This window comes from Hakea prostrata, chromosome 5 (assembly GCF_041222555.1).
Source record: "Hakea prostrata isolate BN-2017 chromosome 5, UWA_Hpros_2, whole genome shotgun sequence".
Lineage (NCBI taxonomy): Eukaryota > Viridiplantae > Streptophyta > Magnoliopsida > Proteales > Proteaceae > Hakea > Hakea prostrata.
In genome coordinates this window covers 23,172,785-23,198,744 of record NC_142604.1, presented here as the reverse complement: position 1 = coordinate 23,198,744, position 25,960 = coordinate 23,172,785, and the positions used below count along the sequence as shown (strand labels likewise).

Sequence of the window (25,960 nt, the reverse complement as noted above, 5' to 3'; positions counted from 1 at the left end):
AGGATTGATTTCTCTAAAGTATGTTCATACAGGAGAACAGTTGGCAGACTTACTCACAAAGTCCTTAGGGGCTGCCAGGTTGACTAGCAAGCTGGGCATGTTGCTGGGCATGTTTAATCTCTATGCTCCAGCTTGAGGGGGAGCGTTCAGAGGGTATTATTGGAAGAATGCAGCAAGGCAGATCGCAAGTTGTTGCTAAACTGATTCAAGGATCCAAGTTTCCTCTTTTGTTTGATTTCCTTTTTGGTTGATTTCCTATACAAGATGTAATCATTAGACTTTCCTATAAATAAAGGTATTGGCTCTAGGAGGCTTACACATGATGCGTAAGGCCTCCTAGCTTCTTCTCTGGTTTTCATCTTCTTCTTCTCGCGATTCCGGTTTTCCCTTTTGTTTCTCTCTAATCTACAATAACGATCCTGAATCTATTCTAAGGGACGACACTAAGTTTTGTTTGTTCAAAGGCATGATTTGTCAAACTTGTTCTTATGCTCTACAACAAAATGGAGATGACAAAAAGAAAAATAAACTCCTACTAGATATTTGCTGGTCCATTATGCTTCACATATAGGCTCCAAAACACTTAAAGATACTATATTTGCGACTTCTCTCCCCTTGTAGGACCTATTATGCTGATGTGAACTTCAAAATCTGAATTTTGATTAATAAATCTAATCATAATCTGCCTAAAGTCCTTCACCCTCCCAACTACACCAATATATCCCCATCTAGCGACTTATCTCCCCTTCTAGGACTCCCTATTCTGATGGGAACTTCAAAATTATTTGAATTAATATCTCCTCCAATTGCTATCCCCCTAGAGTCCTCCTTCTCATGGCTCCAATATTTTCCCCATCTAGCGACTTCTCTCCTCTCCTAGGACTCCCTATTCTGATGGGAACTTCAAAATTCAAATTTGAAGTTGCAACCCGAATTGTTTCCCCCTTAAGTTATCCTCCCTCTCTACTAAAATCACCAGTGAGCACCGCAAAAGAATTACATGTGAGAGGAGCCTTCCCTTTTTCTTCTACCATGTACCTCCAATGAGATTTGCCACGCGTCTGGAATCATCCACATCATCTCCCTCAACCACCTCCTGGCTGGAGTCCTCTATCAATGGAGGATTCCTTCTTCCTTCCTTCATCCTTCCTTCAGCCTCCATCTTGCTTCTGTACTCTCAGAGCAGCCCCTTTGTGTCCAGCAATGCCTCCGGTCAGTACTGCAGCTCTAGCAGAACACTTCCTTGCTAAATGACAGAAAACATTACAGTCCAAGCATCTTGGAGGTCGCCAATCATACAACATGCTTTGGTGAAAAAGCACTGCCCTGCTATCATCACAAACAGGAAATGAATCTGGAAGAGCCTCGGATGGTTCCACCTCCACACAAATTCTAGCATAAGATAGCTGATCTGCAGATATTGGTCATTTTATCAATGACTAATGGTTTTCCAACAACACTATCAACTGCACTAACTCTAGGAGCCAACCAATAATAATGAAAAGGCAGATTTGGGAAGGAATCAAGGAAATCTACTTAGGCACTGAAGACAACTCTATCTTTTCCAACACAGCCTCTGGACTCCAGGGTCTAACAATGAATGGGCTCTGCCGAATATACCAAAGACCCTGCTCAAGCACTTTAATTCTGTCCTCATATTGAATTGTAAAACAAAGATCCCACTTTGTAGCATGTAAATACTGACATGCCCAGAAATTAGGTTGATTCTTACAGTTGTCTTACTCAACTCTTTTTTTTTTTTTTTTGACGAAACACACTTACATTAAGATCCTTAATCTTACAAATCACATGCAACTCTTCTAATTTAGGAAACTCAGATGTAGAATGCTTGACAAAATTCAGACCAATCTGCCTTCTTTTCAGAGTTTCCCAATTGGAAACAACAGAAAGAAGAAGAGACTAAAGAAATAAGAGAAGAAGACAGACTACTTTTCATTCCATAATTTCAATTTTCAGTTTCCTACTTTTCTTGTCTCATTTTTTTTCCCCCTTTTTCTCTGTGTGGATCATATGTAATACAATTTTCCTAACTTTGTTTTGAAAGGAGCTCGGAAGCCAACCCCATTTAGTTGGGAGAAGTCTTTATTGTTGTTATTGTTGGAAGAAGACACAGACAATAAAAGGAAATAAAAGAACCCACATAGGAGGGAAAAAGATCTATTACTCTAAATCCCTAGTAGAAACTCCAGGTAACCTCTAAACCTCTAAAGCAACCCCCACAGGGCTTTACCTACACCGGCCTTGAAAATATAAAAACCCCAACAAGCAGCTAACCCAAGGCATCATCTCAACTAGTTGAGGTTGGCCACAATGATCAGGTAGCTTTAATTCAAATACAATAACTTTTCAGATAAAAAAGCAGATAGATAAACCAATAAAGTCATAATATACAAATACTTGAGTAAGAAAGAAACTCAGTCTACCCTCCCCCCCCCCCTCCAACTCTCACAAAGTACAGCATGCAGTAAAGGCTAATCTGCCAACCCATCATCTGACTCTGTTGACCCAGATTGTGTTGGACTGGTTGTTGGTGGCATAGTCCAAATTCTGGTTGAAACATGCAAAATTTCGACCGACAGTTCAGTGTTGGGCTGGACCAAGACAAAACATGTGGTTCAAAAAAACCCATCTCAGTTGAAATTTCTAGGATAGGTCGAAACCAAGGTTTTCACCAGATGAGCCCAACCAGGTTTAAATTCCCAAATCTCGCCCAAATTCTGTGAAATTCCCTAGAACTTGAGCCCTACCGCCGATCAAAATTTCGACCTCCATTCTATTTTTTGGGAAAATTTACCTCTTTCAAGCTCTTTTTCATTCAAAAATCACAACTCCTTTGTCTCTTTCACCTTGCTTGCTGCTTGTTTGGGGATTTATTGAGATTCAAAACAAGGCTTGTTCAAAACTCCCAAATTTTAGATTTTTTCTTCGATGATGGCTTAAATGACGTTGGATTACTTTGAGATTAATATATGTTTAGTCAAGGAGGTTTATCTATGATTATGTGTTGTTAGATTTAGTCTTTGATGAATCCTACTATTTATTACTGATTTAAAAAAAATACTTTCCAAACTATTTTGTAGACTCCATCTCTGGATATCCATCACACCCAGTTGGGCCAAATCAGCCATCATCCTCTTACAGTCCATTCCCTGATGACACATTCCCTAGGTTGGGATTTCTAGCTTATGCTAATGATGCCACCTATAGAAGGACAATGTTGGACTACCTGAACATATATTCTAAGAACATGACATGGGACACTCTTGTCCAGAATTCAAAGTAGTGGATCAAATCTTACCAATACTACATGTCGTGAGATGGATCCCACGGAACTCAACTTGGAATTGAGTGAAGATGTCAGCTCAGAGTTTCTTTTTGGTTATTCACTTTATGGCTACAGTACTTTTCTTTTTGGTTATTCACTTTATGGCTACAGTACTTTTCTTTTTGGTTATTCCCTTTATGGCTATAGTACTTGTAATTTCGTATGAAACATTTAAAGTATGCAATACAATTTGTTTAATTTTATAAGTCTTTGTATTTGTCTGAACTCTGAACCTCTCAAGTATACTAACACTCGAATGATAACTCTTCATTGATTTTTTTACCAAAATACGTGTGTTATTGTGTTCTTTATGCTTTCAATAGGTTGTATGCAAAACTCCATACCATGAAAACAGGGACAAACCCAATGATCGAGTTATCTTGGGAAAATTCTCAAATTTCGATCGAGATGGTCAAAACTTTGACCTCAACTTGGTTTTGAGGCTGGTCGAAACCAGCTTCGATACCGAGATTTCGATCCTTGGTTGATGGCCAATGCCAAAGATTTTATTTTCATTCACATCGGTAAGCAAAGAGCATCGAGGTGATAGAGAGTCGGCATAAATGTGACAATGAATTCTGAAGGTAGCTAATAATAAGGGGTTTGTTCCTGGGAGGGCCCTAAAAATATGTAGTAGTTTTTTCACTGATGTTAATCATGCTCAAGTCTCAACAATAGTTTTAGTCATGAATGTTGTTAAAGACAGGACCAATACATGAGAGGAAGTTTCTGGAACAATCCCACATTGGAAAACTCTTGGACTGGGATGCCTTCATATAAATTGGGCTTGGGTCTCTCCAGCTAATACCTTAAGCTGTGGGTTGCCCACATCAACAAATATAACTAAGAGGCAGTATAAAGTTTTTACCCAGATTAAAAGGGGAAGGGGAATCAATCTAACCAGACCAAGAGCATAAGATACCTCCCTACTTATATGGATGTTTCATGTTTACTCTTTGGCATCTTCCATATCCTATTCAACTTTTTGTATTTATGCAGGACAAATTCCATTCGTCATCTTTTTTAATAACTCGTCACTTTTCGTACCAGGAATAAATAAAATAATACACATCTATCCTTTCAAAGATTTAAAATTCTCAACACTGAGAATCCCCTCGCAGACACTAAGATATCAGGCCAGCCTAAGTAGAGCGCTTTTGGGTTACTTAGATACTTCATAGAAGAATCTGCAAAGGAGACCATACTCATAACATAGGATATGAGCAACAGGGAAAAGAAATATATCTGCACATGGAGTGGGGAAAAAGAAAAAGAAACTACACCACCTGTGTGACATGGTTACGTCTTGTCTGCAGTGCATACAACGCTCCCCTAGCATAGCTCCCCCAACTGCACTCTTCGTGGACCTGGTACAGATCAATTGGATGGCCGTTGTCATTCTTCGAAATGGCATGTCTTGGATACTGAACTTCATCAACTCTACAACACATTACAAACAGTAAAGTCAATTTCATTTCAGGTCTTGGTTGAGTTCACATTTTTAAATTGAGGAGTTCAAAATGTAAACAGTTGCAGTTTGGGATAGTGGCATACCTAAAGATTTTAAAGTCATAAAGCCATGGAAAAAGATATGAAATTATTTGCTAGTTTGCATTTGTGTGGAGTCATTTAAACTATGATAGTAGATCCAAGTCCTGAGAACCTTACAGAAAGTGGAAAATCTCGTAGTGATTTCTTTCTGGTGAAAATATTGTGCAGCATTCTGTGAGGTACCATGAGACAAGGATCTAATGAAGAAGTTCATGCTACAGTAGGATCGATGATAGGTTCGAGTAGAACACCAAACAACAAATTGGTAGGAAAATAAAAGATAAACAGTAGAGGAAGATAGACTATTGAAAAAATGAGGCTAGGAATAGTAGGTTATCTCAGCCTTGACCAAATATCCATCTCAGCTGTTGAAAAAATGATCTTGGCTATTCCTCAGCTTAGGCACCTCACCTCCTCAGACTCTCTAAGGACAAGGCATTGAAAAAGAGCAACAAAATTTCATTTGTTAATTCCTGTGGAGGCTCTAAGAGCATTACATTATATAGACTCGAGGGTTGAGACCAAAATAGGAAGTCCCTCTATAGGTAAGAAGGTAGCTTAGTCTTTCAGGGGTCAGTATTTGATACTAACATCTGAAATTAGAAGCTACCTAAGTTTCTGTTGCAGTAGAATACACTTTCTAAAACTGAAGATAGAAACTAGATTAATGAAGGGCAAAAGAAGGCTGCTTAGGCTTTTATGGGGTGCACATTCGATACTGACCTGCCATTGGTCATTACATTGGAATCTTCCATCTGTGACCATTGATCTATTTCCTATTTAAAAATTAATAATATTCAATTCCAAAGAAGAATTTAACTTAAAACCCATTTGCAACATGTTGCATTCTAATCCTACCTCAATTTTCTGGAATATGTAAGAGTAACTTCTTGAAGTTCTTATGCAGTTTAAGTTATAACAACTATGTGTTGTTATTCTAGGTATAAGCATGGTAAAAAAATTCGAGGGAAACTCAAGTTTTGACCGGCTGAAAATGGGAAACTTAGGTGGAAACTTGGAAAATTTCGAGGATACTGAGGACTTTTCCGTACAAGTTTCAATATCAAGTTTCGACAAGTTTTAGAGAGTATTTTGGGGTAGGATTCTGTATTTAAGCTAATTAGAGTATAAAGAACACATTGGTTGTATTTTGCTAAAAAAATCAATGTAGATATGTCATTCAATGTATATAACATCAATGTAGAGTTTTTCAAAAAGTACATTATTAACTTAACTACTTAAGCACATAACATTCAATATTTAATTTCTAACTTCAAAATAGTTGAAAATAAAAGGAAAATACAACTTAGTGCTAAAAGGAGTGCCAAGAGTGGATTCATCCTGTGAGTTGAGTAGTACTATGCATGTAACATCCACTCCTCCAACCAACGAACATAGACATCCCATGACATTTTATGCCTATGGTTGTCAAGGTAATCGACAACTGTAACCATGGAACAAAATTCGAGCGATATGGTCGAAATATCGCTCGAAATGTCTGCAAAATTTGAAACCGAAACGAAATGCATGTACAGATACAAAAAGTGTCAGATATCATTTCGTATCGACCGATATACGAGTCGAAATATCGGGCTAAAACGATACCTGCGTAGGCTTTAAAATGTCCAAATCGACCCATTTTTTGACCTACTGAACCTTTTTACCTATTTCGAGCGATATCGCCCTAGAGATTTCGACCTCTTTTTGAATTTTTTTTTTATTTCTCTGCTTTCATCCCTTTTTACACCTTATTTCTACAACTCCATTTCCTTCAAACACTAGATTTGCTCCTCCGTTTGTACATTTTCTCAAATCTTGCAAGGTGAGTAACCAACTTTCTCATTTTTTTGTTTTTGTTTCATTTGTGCTTTAAATCATCTTAGATTGCTTCCAAATTTATGTATGTTTACTTTAGAATGTTGATCTATGAATTTGTAGTGTCAAAATTATTTTTTTATTCTTCCTACTATTTTTTTATTTTTCTGCTATTAAAAATTATTTACTAAATTATGTATATTGCTAAAAATGTATTTGTATAGTACTTGTATAAGCTTCAAATGAATGTATGTGAGAGTTGAGACACCATATTGCTGTGATGGTGTTGAATTAATTTTCTTTTCTGTTAATTATGTAATTTTACTGTATTTAATATATATTTAAATAATTAAAAAATTAAATATTAAAAAAAACTAATTAATTTCTGTTTAAAATTTAAAAATAGCAGAGTATTAGTGGAAGCATCTATGAGATTGATGAGCATTGATGATGCTAGAGACTCCTCCACCTCCAGAGGATCCGGATGGCATAGGCCTGCAGAGTCCTCATATGATACTGCTATGGAGAGTATTGGTTCTACCGAGTCGACTTATGGTTATGGACCATATGATGTCACTGACCCTCCTGGCTATCAGATTCAAGGTCAGGCCAGTCAGCCACTAGTGGAGCCTTATGGTTATGGAGCAACCTATGGAGCTTATGGTGTCCCTCCTACTGTCACTTATCGGAGTCGGCCACTGAGACCTTATCAGTATGGACCTTATCCTTCTCCTGAGAGCCAGGGTGCTCTTTCATTTGTTGAGCAGATCTTCCACACTATTCCATAGCCACAAGGCCCACCACCACCAGTTTCTTTGGAGATTCACAACTTCCCACCATCAGGAAATCTTATGCATGTGGATGAGGCCACGTACAGAGATGCAATTGGTGACTATGTCCAAAACTATATGGGGCGAACATCATGGGAGTTGTATTGTCATTTGTATGGGGTGCAGACGGAAGAGGAGACCTTGAGGCTTGAATAGAATAGACTTGTAAGTAATAACATTCCCGCTTCTTCTCTGATTCATGTACTATATACTTGGAATGTTGGATGTTACATTTTCAGTAATTCTTTTAGTAGACTAGTAGCTCTATAGTGTTTATTATGCTTGAAATAGGTAGTATGCAAAAATCCAAATCAATTTGAGTGCATTTGACGCTCAAAATTGAGTTTTCAAGAGTCGATAAAAAGTGTCCAAGGATCAGTCGAAATTTCGACCTTTTTCCTACAGTGGAACAATCTTATGCACTTGTTCAATGTGAGGAGAGTCGTCGTCTAGCTATGTTACATAGCCCGCTAGTGGAAAAATCTGCTCTTGAGAATAACAGTTTGGTGTCCAAACCTGACTCAGTTAAAGATGTGTTTAAGTGTGAGCACTGCCACAAAACCTATCCAGGGGGAGACAACTCCTGCAAGGCACACTATTGAGGTCTTTCAAAGGCAAATGGACCAAAGCAAAAATGTGCAAACCTATAAGAGGAAGAAAACCAATCAGCAATAGCAAGTAGAGAAGGTTGACATGTTACCACTCCAATCATCTAATCCAGATTCAGGTCGTGTAAGTATCCCTGAGGTATCTTCTTCTGACCTCCCTATTGATGTCTGAAAAGGAATCAGATCATGTACTCAGCATCCTATTACTAAATATGTTTCCTATGATTCTCTGTCTAACTCCTACCAAGCCTTCATATCTTCTTCATTTATTGCATCTGTTCTAAAGACTTGGCAAGAAGCCTATGCTAATAAAAATTGAAAGGCAACAATGGTAGATGAAACGCAAGCTATAAAGAAGAACGGTACTTGGGAGTTTGTTACTCTTCCTCTAGGGAAACAACCGGTAGGTTGTAATTGGGTGTTCGTGGTAAAACAAAACATAAATGGTTCAGGCAAATTGAAGGCTAGATTGGTTGCAAAAGGGTTCACTCAGACTTATGAAATTGATTATCAAGAGACCTTCGCTCCTGTTGCAAAATTGAATACAGTCAGGGTCTTGTTATCAGTAGCTGTGAACCAAGATTAGGAATTACATCAATTAGATGTAAAGAATGCATTTTTGCATGAAGAATTAAAAACGAGGTCTACATGGAAACCCCACATGGATTCTCTAATAGCAAAACAAAAGGGAAGGTTTGTCGGTTGAAGCGGTCAATTTATGGGTTGAAGCAATCTCCCCAATGTTGGTTTGAACGTCTCCAAAAAGCCTTGACATCGATAGCTTTCAAGCAAAGTAATGCTGACCATACTCTCTTTGTGAAAAGATCAGGAACTCACATCACGCTTCTTATAGTCTATGTAGATGATATTGTTATCACTGGGAATGATGGGGCAAAAATACAAAAGCTGAAGAGCTTCCTCGGCAAGGAATTTGAGGTTAAAGACCTAGGGAAACTCAAGTATTTCCTGGGAATTGAGGTTGCTAGGTCAGAAAAAGGCATCTATTTGTCCCAACGCAAGTATATCCTAGACTTACTTTTGGAAGTGGGAATGTTAAGATGTAAAGCCATGGATACCCCAATTGAAGCAAGTATTAAGCTTAAAGAGAAAGAAGGAGTTCCAGTAGATAAAGGGAGATATCAAAGGTTGGTTGAAAACTGATTTATTGTCTCACACTACACCTGACATTGCTTTTTCAGTAAGCCTAGTGAGCTAGTTTATGCATGACCCATACTCTACTCATATGAATCATGAATGTTGTTACTAGAATACTTCAGTATTTGAAATCCACACCAAGAAAGGGAATACTTTTGTCACCCTCAGATAATTTGAAAGTGGAAGCTTATACAAATGCTGATTGGGCTAGTTCACTTGACATAAAATCAATATCAAGATACTGTACATTTGTTAGGGGCAATCTAGTAACCTGGAGAAGTAAGAAGCAAAATGTGGTGTCATTGTCTAGTATAGAGGCCAAGTATAGATCCATGGTTCAAGGAATACGTGAACTTTACGGCTGAAGGGTCTATTAGAAGATATTGGTTTCCTGTTACAAGTCCCATGATGTTATATTGTGACAACAAGGCTGCCATCAGTATAGCCAATAATTTAGTGCAACATGATCGTACAAAACATATTGAGATAGATAGATTTTTGTCAAAGGAAAATTGGAACAAGGGCTGATATGCATGCCTTTTGTGAGATCTGGAGATCAAGTAGCTGACATCTTTACTAAAGGACTGAAGGAAGGAGATTTCTACCCTATTTTGAGCAAGTTGGGCATGATTAACATGTATGCCTCAACTTGAGGGGAATGTTGGTTGGTTTGGTTTATTTGTGGGTTAGTCCAATTATAAGTTGTGGTTCAAGCTTTTATTATTCAGTTTTTTAGTGAGGGTAATTATGTAACTTTGTATATTTTACATTATTATAAATAAGAAACTTAGGGGTCACATTGATAACCTAAGGATTCAGTTATTTCCACACAACCTTTACTTTTCCCTGTAGAGAACTACAATTAAGCCATCAACCACAACATTTTACATATCTCGCCCATCCCGTTTGACATCTTTGGTTTTTCTTCTGCACTGCCTTTGGGTGGTTCTCCTCCCCTGCTGAAGTACACCAAGAATCCCAGCCACCCAACTAAAGAACACACCCTTCACACCCTGCTAATCATCCCTACTTCCAGCACCTTTTCTCTCTCCCACAACATAAAACATCAAAACAAGCACAGTCAATGACCACACTCCACCTTGAAAGCATCAACCAGATCCCAATCCCTTAACTAAGGGGCAGGATTTACAGTCATTACCTTGCACAAAACCCAACCATACACCCACAGCCCACTAACCTTCAAAGTCTCACTGTTCACCTTAAATGCAGCCATCGGGATTCCAAGCAGAGACAATGATTCAATACAAGTATTACCCCACTTATTCTCTATACCACCCTAGACTCACAAAGCATAAAACTGATCCACCCCATCAAAGACGAAAGCCAAAACAGATAGAAAAGGCCATTCTCGGTGTTAGCTAGATGAATGCATCTCAGGCGACTGCATTTAGGCGAGAAGTATAAGAGAGAACCAGAGCCCTAAAATTGATATAGTGTTGTTAAGCACCAATTAAAAAAATAAAAATCCAACAGAGAAAATTTCGGCAAACCTTTAACCATCATCAAGAGGAGCAAATAAAAAGAGGGTAAGAAAGAGGGATTAACGCAACACTGTAAACCCAAGGGTAACAGTCCCAAGTATGATGTGAAGCTCTAGATAACTCCACTAAAATAAAATCCTAAATTCTGGTCCAGACTCCAGACAGCGAAACATATGTAATAGAATATAAGATTCAAATTAGGAAGTACTACTAGAGCAACCCAGTCAATAGTAAGGCTGAAACTGGGATCTAATGAAGGTTCAAACAATAGAAAAACCTCCAAATTTCAATTGATTCTGATTATGATCATCACAAGTTGCAGCAGAATAACTCGCAGGAACAGAAACAGCCTTCAATTCATGGGTAGCAGTAATATCAGCCTTCAGAATCAACTGATGAGGGACTCTAATCTTCAGTTTGAATTCCAAATGAATTCTTGCAGACACAAATAGTAGCAATAGTAAGGAATATCAAGCAGGCTAGGGAAAAGAAATGGGAAGAGAAAATAGAAAAGAAGAGGACTAGAAAAATGGATTATCTCAGCCATGGGTCTCTTACCCACAGCTGTTTCAGCAGGTTACTCAATAAGCAATGGCAGCATGGCCTGCAATTTCAACTTCTCTAAAGGACTAATCTTCAGTTGCAAAGAAAGTACCTATTTATAGCTTCACTAATACTTACAAGTAGGGGTGTAAATGGATAACCGAAATCCACTTCCGAATTCGCATCCGCATTCGTTTAGGGGTATCCGAATCCGTCCGATTATTAATAGGATGCAGATATGGTGTACCCCTTTCTTACTGATTATTATCCGTCCGATAAAATTATCTGATTAAGTTACTTATTTAGATTTATTATTCTTATTTTTATAAATTTTACCTATGATATGTGACTATTTTTCTAGATTTTCTACTAAAATAACTACCAAAGTTGTTAAATTCTTAAATTTCAAACCTAGCCCTCACAAATAAAAAGGTAAAGATGTAAATAGGTAGTCAAAAACTTGTATTCAATCTATATTCATGCCCATTTAGAATAATCTACTTAAGAAAATAACTATCCGATTATCATCCGAATCTGACAAAATCCGTCCGAAAACCGATAGGATATTATCCGAATCCGTCCGAATATAATAGAATGCGGATATGGATATACCACTATCCGATCCGAATCCGGTCCATTTACACCCCTACTTACAAGGAATAGAAACTTTCGAACTAAAAATAAAAACTACTGACCTAGTAAGTAGTAACTAGCATGGTGGGAGATCTTACGAGATCTCACTAATTTGGTTTAGCGAGACAAGAGAGGGGGCGAGATGGGAGAGATGGGAGATCTCGCCTCGAGATGGTGAGATCTCGTCAGTATGGGCCCAATCACATGCTTTAGGGGGTTTTAAAACCCCCTATCTCGTGCGAGAGAGGCAGATCTCGGCTCTCTCTTGCTACAACTCTCCAATCTTGCTGAAAAATCAATTTTTGGCCAGAATTTTTGGGGATTCAACTATATTTCAACTTCCAAACATGCTTTCTATAACATTAGATTATCATCATCCAAGCATATTTCAACTAGATCTTCAACAAAGGTAAGATTTTTCTCCAAATTTGAATTTTTTTCAAATAGAATGTTCTACAATGGGTGTGCGGTCTAGTATAAATATATGTTGATCTGGTAGCTTCGATCTACATTTTCATGGAAACAAATTTAATTTTCTGTTATTAATTTATTTTTTGAATTTTCATATTTAAAAAATATAATGTCTAAAAAAATTAAAATTAAAAAATATAAAATACTTATGTTAAACTACATTGAGAGGGCTACAACCCCATGTAGTCATATTTTGATTATCATGCTTGCTGTATTTTTTTAATTTAAATAATTAAATAAAATAATTATGAAAAATAATATTTTATTAAAAAGTTATCTCTTTTTTCTTTTTAAAAGATGCTCATATTATTTAGTTTATTTTAAAATACAAACATGTTTATTTGAGCATTGTATATATGTTATCTTAGAACAAAGTGTGTGTTTTGTTGTTTTATAAATTGTTTTTACATGTTTTTAATTATCTAAAAATTATTCTAATGATTATTTGGAAACATTCATGTATGTATTTGAGTGTTGTAGACTTGTAGCTTAAATGGCAACTAATGGGAGTGGTGGTAGCACTGGCAGTGGGACTCAGGACATTGCTTGGCAACATAAGGATCCACTAACTATTGACAAGAAAAAATCCCGCTACAAGTATTGCCTAAGACCTTGAATTATGGTGGTTCAACCAGATTAAAGCAACACTTGGATAGTGGCTACAAAGATGTTGCCAAGTGTCACAAGGTTCTTTATGAAGGGAAAAAAGCAATTCCAGCAACTTTAAAGGGAGGGAGACAAAGAAAGATGAAATGGCACAAAAGCAAAGGGAATTTGAGGATACAGTGCTACAGAGAACTTTTGTTGATGTTGATGAGGAGTCAGACGACAATAAGGAGCGGAGGAGGTGTATGGGTATTTTGAGTCACAGGCCGAGTGGAGACAGATGGGCTACAATGGAAGCTAGCAGATAGTCCTTACATTTTGAGAATGTGAAGTAATATAAACAAAAAAGAGGAGCAGGTGGTTTGGGGTCAGGGGCATCTATGCCACCTAGACATAGTTTTCATGGAAGTGGGGGAAGTGAAAGGACTGAAAGGAGGAGGAAGACTACAACATTATGATGCCACATTTGACCAAGACCCCTCCCTCTTTAGGCATCAAGACACCTATCAAAGAAGCATTCCATATGTTTGCTCGAGGTAAAGAAGGTAGTAAGGAGGAGGAAGCTAGGTTGGTGATTAGCAAATTCATGCTCTACAACAACATTACAACCAATATAGCCAAAACACCATATTATCAGGGGATGATCAATGCAGTTGCTAAGGCAGGTGTAGGGATTAAAGGCCCAACAGCTTGGGAAGTAATGAATAAATATTTACCAAAGGTGAAGCAGGAGGTGGAGGAATACATTGGTTCATTGAAGGAAAGATGGACAACATATGGTGTTATTGTGATGGCTAATGGATGGACTAGTCCTACTGTACAATCCATTAATTTCATGTTGAGCTGCAATGGAAAGACATCCTTCCTTAAGTTAGTGGATGCCTCACACAAAATCAAAGATGTTGACTACCTTTACAAACTTCTTAGGCAAGTGGTCCTCAAGGTAGGGCCAAGCAATGTTGTCCAAATTGTCACAGATAATGGTGCTGACTTCAAGAAAGTTGATGAAATGTTGATGAAGAAGAAGAGCAACAGGATCCACCTCTTTTGGACACCATGTGCAGCACACTCGATTGATCTTATGTTAAAGGACTTAGGGAAGAGAAAATTAATTAATGTTGTAGTTAAGAGGGCTAGAAGGGTCAGTAATTTTATTTATAACCATGGTTATGTGCTGAAAATGATGAAGAACCACTGTAAGGGTGATCTAGTCAAACCTGGATTGACTAGATTCACCACCATATAGCTCTGAAAAGCTTCCAGAAGAAAGTGGTGGGTCTACGGCATATGTTTGCAAGTGAGGAGTGGTTTAATTGGCGTGGATCTAGCCATCCTTATGCAGTAGTAATCCAACAAATCAGTGTTGATGATTGCTTTTGGAGGTAGCTAAATAGGACAATGGTTATTTTAGAGCCTATTGTGTTTGTTTTAAGGATGGTGGATTCGGAGAAGAAGCATGTGCCCCACATATATGTTGCCCTCTAACAAATGAAAGAGTTGGTTAGAGCTATTGCCCCTGGCTCCTACAAATCCTACGAGAGGATCATCGATGATAGATGGAAGACACACTTGACGCATCCTTCACATTTGGCTTGTGAGTCACTATTAAGTCTTTAAGTTTTTGTTATATACTTTAATTTACATTGTTAATTTGTTATAACTTACATTGTTAATTTGTTATAACTTATAATTTATAAACAAGTAAGAACCAAATTACTAACCAAAATTTTTTATTTCCATAATACAAGCTTACTACCTCAACCCAAAGTACCATTACAAGAATGATCTGAGGCGTAGTGTAAGATTGATGAATGTGGTGCAAGACATGGTGGAGAAGCTTGTGCCAAATCCCGTCATGCAAGGGTCAATTAATGGAGAGGTTAGAACTTATTCAATTGTTTCTTCAACTTCTTGTATTAGTGCATATACAGTAGTAAAAGTACAATAATTGAACAATTGGTGTACAGATCAGGGAGTTTAGGGATGCCTCTAGGAGTTTTGGAAAGCTTTTTGCGGTTGCAATTAGGTAAAAAATGATCTTGGTAAATAGTCCATTACTATAGCTTTATAAGTGATAACTGATAAGTCCATAAGATTATAACCTATAAATTATATAAGTATTCAAATTTACTTGCCTAATGCATTGTTATATTTGGGTATCCAGCTGACTAGTGGGTGTTATATGGAACTAGTCCGCCAAATCTCTAGGACATAGCAATTTAAGTACTCTCACAAACTTACTCATCCTCTGGTTGCGAGAGGAACTAGAGCACTTGCTTGCTCATCCATGGTAAGGTACAGAACAGATTGGGGAGTAAAAGGCTCGAGGACTTAGTGTATGTGCAATACAACATGAGGTTAAGAGTAAAGCACATACAATATGATATGGATGATGAAAATTAGGAACCAATTGAGTTAACTGATATATTCCACGAGCCCCCTGCAGAGGATGAGGAAGATGATGTTATATATCAATGGGTTAGGGATCGAGGTGGCCCAGTGTTGGATGGGCCAGGAAGGAAGCCAAATCATACTATTGCTATTGGCATGGGCCCAAATGTTGTGGCTGACCACATGTCTTCTGATGAAGGTTAGGCTGCTGTAGCAGCATCAGCAAGACCAAGTGAACCATTTGTGGAGCACCTAGTCGACTTGAAACTACTGAGGTGACGTATAGTAGTGGGAGTGCAGATAATGCCAATGATACCATCCCTCCAAGTCAGCCATCAAGTCATAGAGGCAGTCAGGCTGGTGGTGTTGCTCGTGGAAGTAAGGTCAACAAAGGGAGTCACCTCCACCAAGTCCGAGTCATCCGACACATGTGAGCCACGGTTCCCCTGTTGCTTGGACTTATACTAGGAGTAGGAAGAGCAGATCAAACCAGGGACAAACGAATGATGATGCGAGCATTGCAAGATCTTGAATTGAACATGGGAAGCATGAGCCTAGATCATGGTCACAGTGGTTCACAATAGCAGAGTTTGGCCAGTTGGCAATCATTGGAGTACTTATACGGGGATCACAGCACCAGGTCAGATTACACTGGGTATTCTTCTTATGGAGATCATGCTATTCCTCAAGACCCTGCACCTAGAGAGTACACATATGGGAGTGAATATGGGCTATTGACTGACTAGTTTAGAAACCCCTACCCATATATTCAATAGCAGCACAAACAACAAGAGCAGCAATGGCTCTTTCACCCACCCACGATTGACGGTTACCCCAGAGTGTTATTCCTCTAGTATTCTAAAATGGAGACATATCAGTCCCAAATAAACCCATATGTGACATACTGCAGTGATGAGTTGACTTTGGAGTCATATGTGGCCACTATTCAAAATCAGTTGATGCAGAATGCTGAGTGATACTCTTGCAGTCTTGTGACCTTATGGATTATGATTTATGACTAACTAAAACTTCTTATGGTTGTAAAATTTCGAAGACATTTAAGTTCTTTGATAATTTGATGTATAATGTATTTGATACTTGATAGTTAACAGCTTGAATCACTTGATATCTCTATATTGCATGTTGTCTAACCTTGCATTTCATAGCATTTCAATTTTGCACATAGGGCGACTTAGAAGACATACTTAGGGTTATTTTCTAACAAATCCAGAGCCACCAATGTGTTCAAACGGCCTTAAATAGGCAAAATACCAAGTTTCAGCCCAACCGAGGTCCAAGGCCCTAAAACCCACCGATATAAGCCATTGAGTTTACGCCAGAAAAATGGTATATCTCAACCGAGATCTAGGTATTTTGAGGTGGTGAGATCTTGCTCCTACCATGTAACTAGTAACAGTAGAATTTTACGGAAATAGAAACTACCAAGTTAATTATTCAGCCAAATGCATGAATAACTAAAATTGAAACTACAAAAATAGAAACCAACCTCGTCTTCTAAACCTCCCAAAAATAAATTCTTCTCACTGATTTTGGGTACCACAAATCTTTTAGGAATATCCCACTAAGCCAAACATGGGGCTGTGACACTGTCCGTGCGAACATATCATGAACATTGTTTGGCCTTTTATCTTCATGTTTTGTCTTATTGCAGTGGTCCATGCTGACTGGTCAAATTTGTGGGGGCAATGGGCCTTCTATTAGGATTAGCTGGCTGGTTCAAGCTGGCCTCCAATGCTGGTTCATCCCTTGGCCAATTATAATCTGTCCCAGATCTTAGGGGGTTCATCCTTTTATGGATTATTTTAGCTCCTATTATGATTTCCCTGAGGTATATTAGGAATGAAGGTAGAGTTTGTATTGTAGCATAAATCTTTCGGTGAAAGTGTAGTAGCGTTCCATGATACCAAGCACAGGACTGAATGAGCATAGCATAGCTGGCCTTCTAGCTTTAGTGAGTGAGAAAGCAAGGCAAGCAGATTTCACTTTGTTCATCTTCATTTCAGCAAGTGAGACCCGCAATAGAAACTGTGTTAACGGCCATAAGGACAAAATGATAACTAACACAGGGCTAAGTGTTGGATTCTATTAGGAGTCTAATAAGAGTTTGAATAGGAGTTAAATTAGAGTTTGCATTCATGTAAACTTTTATTCCTTGTAATAGTCTACTTTCCACTTAATTATAAATAGAGGGCTTGAGATCATGGATCAATAAGCCATTCACCACAATCGTTTCTTTCAACATGGTATCAAAGCCTAAGTTCGATTAGGATCTTCTTCTATTTTTTTTCTTTCTTCAAACCCATAAACCCATAGCAAATTATCTTTTTTCACCAAAACCCTTTGCAGTTTTTTCTGTTCTTCTACAACCTAATTCTGCAACCATCGCAGAAATCAATTCTTCAACCCATAATTCTGCAACCATCGTTTGGCAGAATTTTTTTCCCTTTTCAAACTCATTGCACCGCTGCACTATCGTTTCAGTTCCACCTTGAAGATCAGAGGAAAAAAAAAAGGAAAGAAGAAGAGAAGAAGAACCACGCTTCCTGCTGCTTCTCGTGACAAGAATTCCTGTTGCTGCGATTCTTGAATTCCTGCTGCTGCTGCTTTTTGCGATAAGAATCATAAATTAGAATCGGTTACCGCTGCTTCTTCTGCAACTTCCGCTGCCGTTGCCGCTGCCGCTGCTCTTGCTATTGCTGCTTCTACTGCCGGAGCTTCTGCAACTTCCGCTGAAAGAGACTCCTGAAGAGTGAAGACTACTGCTGTATTTATGTTTTCTGTTTCGATCAGCCCAGCCAAAATAAAAAGAAAAACAGAAAACGTAAATACTAAGTTTGAGGGTTAGGTTTGTAAATTTACAAACTTTCAGGGACCTGTTTGTGATTTTCCATATCAGAATCAGAATCAGAAAAGAAAAAAATGGTATTCTTTATAAGTATTTTTTGAATTCTATCACTTGTTTGGGTGGTTTGGCTATTGTATTCCGCGACATTTCAGTTACTTCGAAAGGTTGAAGACTGAAGAACTGCAGATAATTTTGTCAACATGACAACTATTGACAGTACAGCCTCGACCACTGCTTCTTCTACTCCCCATACCAACTCCTACCTTACTATATCAGGTAAAACTTTTACAAGCTTTCAAGCTTCTTAGTTTCTACTCCTTGGATCATTGATACAGGAGCCACAAATCATATGACAGGTTTATCCTCTTCTTTCTTACAATATTCTCCAACTTCTGGAAAGGATAAAGTTCGAATTGCTGATGGCTCATATTCTTATATTGCTGGAAAAGGAACCATTCAGCATTCTCCATCACTTTCTTTGTCTAAAGTTTTACATGTTCCCTCTTTCTCTAGTAACTTGCTCTCTATCAGTAATCTTACACATGACTTGAATTGTAAAGTGACTTTTTTCCCATCTTACTGTGTCCTCCAGGATCTGGTCACGGGGAAGGAGATTGGACGTGGTAAACTAGACAATGGACTTTATTTGCTTGAGCCGATTGGAGAATCTGCGTCTGCTTTGACTACATCTTCTAATCCGGTCCATTCGGTAAAATCAGACCTTCATCAGTGGCACCGTAGGCTAGGTCACCCCCCTCTAGGAACTCTTAAGAAAATATTTCCTGATTTGGTTTCTTCTTATAATGAGGATAATTTTTTTTGCGAAGCCTGCATTTTTGCAAAGCAGACTCGTTCTACTTATTTACCTTCTCTTCATAATAGAAGACCTATTCCTTTTATGCAAATTCATACTGATGTGTGGGGTCCCTGCCGACGTGTATCTATTACTGGCCATAGGTACTTTGTTACTTTTATTGATTGTCACTCTCGTTCTACATGGATTTATCTTTTAAAACAAAAAAAATGAGGTTTTCCGATGTTTTCGTAATTTTCATAATATGATTAAAACTCAGTTCAATGCCACTGTAAAGATCCTTCGCAGTGACAATGGCACCAAGTATATTGATGGTGAATTTCAAAGATATCTCTCTGGACTCGGCATAATACATCAGACCAGTTGCGTTGATACGGCTGCCTAAAATGGGGTGGCTGAAAGGAAGAATCGACATCTCTTAGAGATAGACCGTTCCATTATGATTGCTATGAATGTACCTGACCAGTACTGGAGTGATGCTATACTCACTACTTCTTACCTTCTGAATAGGATGCCCAGTAAGATACTTGGTTTTAAATGTCCTAATGAGATTCTTCAGGGAGCCTCTTCTTTTGTTGTTCCCCCAAAGGTTTTTGGATGCGTGTGCTATGCCAGAATCACAGCCCACCAGAGTAAGATGGCACCCCGCGGCCTACATTGCATATTTTTGGGGTATTCTGCTACTCAAAAAGGGTACAAATGTTGTCATCCTCCCTCCAGGAAAACCATTGTATCCATGGATGTAATTTTTCATGAGTTTTGCCCTTACTATACACCTCTCCAGGGGGAGAGTCCTAGAGGAGAGGTGTTCTTTCCGACTCTAGATCTTCCTATCATAGACCAACACAACTTTAGAGTCCCAGAAGAGTTTCCTGACCAGGGGGAGACTTCGGCCAATATAACTGAGGACTCTAATCCACCCCCTTCATTTTATGAACCATGTGAAGAACCTAGCCAGGGGGAGACCACTCCTGTGAGACACACTATTGGGGTCTTTCAAAACCAGATTGACCAGAATAAGGAGGTGAAGACTTATCAGAGGAAGAAATACAACCGGCTAAAGCGGTGGGAGAAAGGTGATACGTTACCACTTCAGTCTCCTGCTCCAGAATCAGATTCTACTGAGGTATCTTCTTCCAATATTCCTATTGCTGTTAGAAAAGGGGTCAAATCTTGTACTCAACATCCCATAGCTAAATATGTTTCTTATAAATCTTTGTCTGACTCCTACCATGCTTTTATATCCTCTCTGTCATCTGTATCTGTTCCTAAAAGTTGGCAGGAAGCCTATGCTGATAAGAAATGGAAGGAAGCTATGGTAAAGGAAATGCAGGCAATGAAGAAAAATGACACTTGGGAGCTGATTACACTTCCTCCAGGAAAAAAAACCAGTGGGCTGCAAATGGGTATTTGTGGTTAAACAAAATATGGATGGATCAGTCAACAAGTTGAAAGCTAGACTAGTTGCAAAGGGGTTTACCCAAACCTATGGGATTGATTATCAGGAGACCTTTACCCCTGTTGCGAAACTAAATACTGTCAGAGTTCTGTTGTCTATAGCTATGAACAAACACTGGAACTTGCACCAACTAGACGTAAAGAATGCCTTCTTACATGGGGAGTTAGCAGAAGAGGTCTATATGGAAATCCCACATGGTTTTTCCGATGACAATACTGCGCAGGGGAAAGTCCGTCGATTGAAGAGGTCAATATATGGGTTAAAACAGTCTCCTAGATGCTGGGTTTGGACGCCTTCGAAGGCAATGACTTATATTGGGTACAAGCAAAGCAATGCTGATCATACACTATTTGTCAAAAAGTCAGGTACTAACATCACACTTCTCATTGTTTATGTAGACGATATTGTCATCACAGGGAATGATGGTGAAGAAATTCAAAAGTTGAAAGATTTTCTTGGCAAAGAGTTTGAAATTAAAGATCTAGGGAAGTTACAGTATTTCTTAGGGATTGAGGTGGCTCGATCAAATAAAGGCATATTCCTATCCCAAAGAAAGTATGTCCTAGATCTATTATCAGAAGTGGGAATGTTGGGGTGTAAACCAGTTGATACCCCTATTGAAGCTGGAGCTAAACTTAAAGAAAAAGAGGGAGAACCAGTGGACAAAGGAAGATACCAAAGGCTGGTAGGGAAGCTTATTTACTTGTCCCACACCAGGCCAGACATCGCTTATGTTGTAGGGATACTGAGCCAATTCATGCATGATCCATATTTAGCTCATATGAAGGCTGTTACCAGAATACTACAGTATTTGAAGGGAACTCCTGGAAAAGGAATACTTCTATCACCCACCGATAATCTAAAAGTAGAAGCATACACTGATGCAGACTGGGCTAGATCTCCAGACGGGAAGTCAATTTCAGGTTACTGTACCTTTGTTGGAGGTAATCTAGTTACTTGGAGAAGTAAGAAACAGAATGTGGTAGCTTTATCTAGTACCGAAGCTGAATATAGAGCTATGGTTCGTGGAGTTTGTGAGCTACTATGGTTGAAAGGCTTGCTGCAAGATATTGGAGTCCAAGTTCCAAACCATATGATGTTATATTGTGACAACAAGTCTGCTATTAGTATTACTAATAATCCAGTGCAACATGATCGAACTAAGCACATTGAAATTGACAGGTTTTTTGTCAAAGGAAAGTTGGAACAAGGGTTTATCTGCATGCCTTTTGTAAGATCTGGAGACCAAGTAGCAGATGTTTTCACTAAGGGTTTGAAAGAAAGAGATTTCCTTCCTATTGTAGGCAAGTTGGGCATGACTAATATATATGCCTCAACTTGAGGGGGAATGTTGGATTCTATTAGGAGTCTAATAAGAGTTTGAATAGGAGTTAAATTAGAGTTTGCATTCATGTAAACTTATATTCCTTGTAATAGTCTACTTTCCACTTAATTATAAATAGAGGGCTTGAGATCATGGATCAATAATCCATTCACCACAATCGTTTCTTTCAACACTAAGAAAGTCGGAATCAAGTACAGGGCTGATTCTCGTGCTGACCAAATCCCTCACAAATTAGACAAATTAGGTTGGAAGCAACTGAAACCCTTGAATATGGAATTTAGAAGTAGCATAGATTTCCTAAGGTCTTCGTTTTTGTGTTCTTTATCCAAATGTCCTGTAGATTTCAGCAGTCTTTGGTATAGTTTTCATCTTATATTTGTACCCAAATAAATACTTCTGGTAGTGTTTGTTACAGTTTATACAGCCTATTTCTATTTATAAATGGTTGAAAAAAAATATTAAAACCAAAAACAAGTTGAGAGCTGTTCTTAATTTTTCTATGAAAATCTTTTCAGTTGTTTTGCGGTGATTTTGAAAACGCGTGTGCTTCTAAACATGTATAAGTGAGGTTTAAACTGGTAACTCTCCAAGACTAACTGAAGTGGCGGTGGCCGTCCTTTTCAAAGTTGGGAAGGAAATACTATCATGGTAAACCTGTCTGGCCTCATTCATGAGCTCCACGAGTGAATTGCTGCTTCATCTTCTTCGTCTCCGAGCAAGACCTGCTTGCATGAATGGTCACCACAACTTTCCCTCTATCTCTTGATTCCAAGTTCCAACAAATTCCCATGTCTTTAAAAATCCTGGCTACTCACACTGTTCTGTTCACAAAATTCACAAAGAAAACAAAACCAAGCACTAACCTCTCTATCTTGCTCCCCTGAAACCACCACCAAGAAGCCACCCGGTTTCATGTCCTTATTAACATTTCCTCTCAAATCACTGACACCTACTCTGCCAGCAGACTTGCCAATTCTCATCTACTTTTCCGACTATGGGAACCTCAAAATGCCGAGAAGGTTCTTGATTATGATGCAGATACCTTCATAAGGAACACTGGCATCAGATGGACCTCATCAAGCATAAACCCCTTAGAACTATCCCCCTTATGACTGGATGCTAAGCAAATATGTTGAACCTGATGGCTTCACCTTTACTTTTCTCCTCAAAGCTTGTATCCAATGGCCCAATCCTACAGTTGGGAAAGTTTCACTCAGATTGTCAAGCTAGGGGTTGAGTATGGTACCCTCATCTGTAACAAGCTCATCCATCTCTATGCTATATCTGTTTCAGTTAGCGATGCCCACATGCTGTTTGACTTGAGCATTGAATTAGATATGTAACCTGGAATAACATGCTTGAAGGGTATGCAGACAACTGCGTTTGAACATGGTTTTATAGAGAAGATTTACAGTGCTTCTAATATATCAGATGTGTGTCAGGGGCTAGGTTAATAAAGAAAATTGCCCAAAGATCCATATATTCAATACAGCTGACTAAACCAAGGACAGAATTCATTAGTTTCTGGAATAAAGCTCTCACTATGTCTCATGAAACTAGATTTGATACTTGTAGTCATCACCTAGGAAATGATTAGTAAAGAACATGAGTAAAAAATAATAAGTATTCCAAGAAATTAACATTTATCTTAGAATAGAGGTGAAAGTTTGGGTTCAGCGACAAATCTTGAAGAATGTTCGGTTAAGGATACCATATCTTGACTGAATAACATAATCATTATGATTGTACTCAAAAATAAGAAGCAATTATTGCCCCTCCAAAACTGCAAAGTACATACCCTTTCTCCTCTTTCCTAGAGTCACTATATTCTAGGTTTTGGTCATTTTAAGTTTATATGGCTAACTCCCTTCTCTCCAGGAACATTTCCTTGGTTTAAGGGTGGACTGACTGTTAAAACTTAAAAGTCCATACTCTTACCTCAGAATAGTAGTTACTATGGAAATAACCACATGTGCAAACGAATATGTTATGTTAGTAGAAGAGCAGTCATCTAATTTCTCTCTTTTTTCTAACTTATGACAAGTGAAATAGGAGTGTGATGTATTACTACCTCAGCTTCTTCCTTCCTTTCTCCCACTTTGTCTCTTCTCTTCTTTACGTCTATTATCTCAATTACTGAACTTGGTATTACAGCACGTTTATTTGAGGGCAAACTGAGCAACAATAAAGGATCCCAAAGCAAGGAATACTAAGCGAAAATCACAGGATGACCCTTGAGGCATTCAATAGAAGTTGCTGCTGGCAAACTTTTGCAATTAACACAAATCAATGGAGATCTCAGGCTGTACAGTACTATTACCAGGTTTGGAAACCTTTATTTGTTTCTACTTCAGCTGAAACTTGTTGCAGCTGGAATCTGGTCCATTGGAGTTGCCCGGGGTCCTTTTTCAAGCCTATATAGGTTCAGATCGCAATGCCTGGCTCTTGCTATCTGCAACACTAAATTTTACTGCTCTGTTTTATTGCCAGCCTTGGACAATTAGATGTTATTTTTGCTGTAAGTGCAGCTTTTTATTTAATCGGTGGTTCTTTATTGCTGGTTATAGTATGTTGAAACACAAAGGACCACTTTGAAATACTTAATATATTTTCTATGTTTTTCCATGAGATATTTGAGGCTCTCTTGTTGCTAGATTTTTTACTTTTTGTTCACTGGAGAAGGGTTATTAATACTGCAAAGAAACATAACTTTGGGACTGCAATAAAAAATGAACAATTAACTGAACTGAAGAAGGCAGAAATTTTCCTAATTAACCATGTGATAACCCTGGAAATTCTCCAACAAGTCATTCAGCTGATTGGTATTCTGCTTTCCTTCAAATTTCGATTAAACTAATCTACACTTAGATACTTTCTGTTAGATGGCAAGCATTTTGCTTGAAATGGCATATGAATAAATGAAATATAAAATCCATTATGTTAAGCATCCCTCCTGTTTCTGGTGTCTCTACCTTCAGCCTCAGCCTCTCCCATTGTCCGTCCCAATGTTGATTGTGATTGCACGCGTAATAACACACAACTTTCTCAGGAAGCAGGCAGCATTGGATCAACTTCTTGAAAAAAGTGAAGAGGAGAGAGTTTGATGATGAAGATAATGATACTAATATTAATGATGACAAGATCGTGAACATTGCAAATGTGGTAGGATGTATGCAGGCAACGACAATGGGAAAGCATATTGAAGACAAACTACAAACCAGATCAAGGAAGTCTATGAAGATTAATGATACGGTTGAGATGTTTTGGGTAATGTATTAATTGCTTTCTTATTATTACTCGGTATGGCATATGATTGGTGGACTTGTAAGTTCAGTGTTTTATGTGTTATTTGGTATTAAGTTTATGAAAAACTATTATAAATTTATTTTGCAGAAAGTTTTGCCAAACATATTTTTAGTACAATATCTAAAATTCTATATTACCTATTGGTTAAGAAACAATTTTTGCATTTTGACCAGGAATGAGTTTTAGTACTTATTTTTGAAAAATAGGTAAAATAGAAATGAAAACCATATCAAAGAGAGCCTTCATAGACTTTCTACAACTTTTAGGACTAAGAGAGAGAAAATGGTGACAAAAGCAAAGCTGTTTGTTTTCATGGCTATTTCAAAGAAGGTTCTCATAGTCTGGGATTAACAAGATAGGAAATGGCCAATTTAAGGTGTGTATATGTTTATGACCGATTCCAAAAGGATCAATGAATCAGTATTTGAGATTCTGGATTGGTTGATTATGATTTGATTGGCCAATTCCAAGCCAATTCTGATCCCACTTTTTAGACCTCGAGTGCTCAGATAATTAGAATAAACAAAAAAGCTAGAGGAGTATATTCATACCTAAATTTCACTTCTCCGCTGAATTGACCTGACTCTAGCAAAACCTACACTCAGAATTTCACTTCGTTATCAAACAGAAGAAAGAAACCAAAATTATTTTAAAAATAGAAAAAGTTACAGATCTGATAGCACAAGAACTTTCACAGCACCACAGATCAACACTATATG

General features: G+C 38.1%; 1 protein-coding gene across 1 annotated transcript in view; it reads right to left on the bottom strand.

Annotated features, from left to right (window-relative positions):
- GALAK (galacturonic acid kinase) overlaps positions 1–25,960 on the bottom strand; it is a 78,853-nt gene that overhangs the window by 47,980 nt on the left and 4,913 nt on the right. Inside the window, exons 4-5 of the mRNA XM_089155066.1 lie at positions 25,793–25,836; positions 4,633–4,786 (exon numbers count right to left, since the gene is read on the bottom strand). Of these exons, the coding sequence (XP_089011192.1) occupies positions 4,633–4,786; positions 25,793–25,836 (198 nt within the window). The remainder of the gene's footprint in view (positions 1–4,632; positions 4,787–25,792; positions 25,837–25,960) is intronic.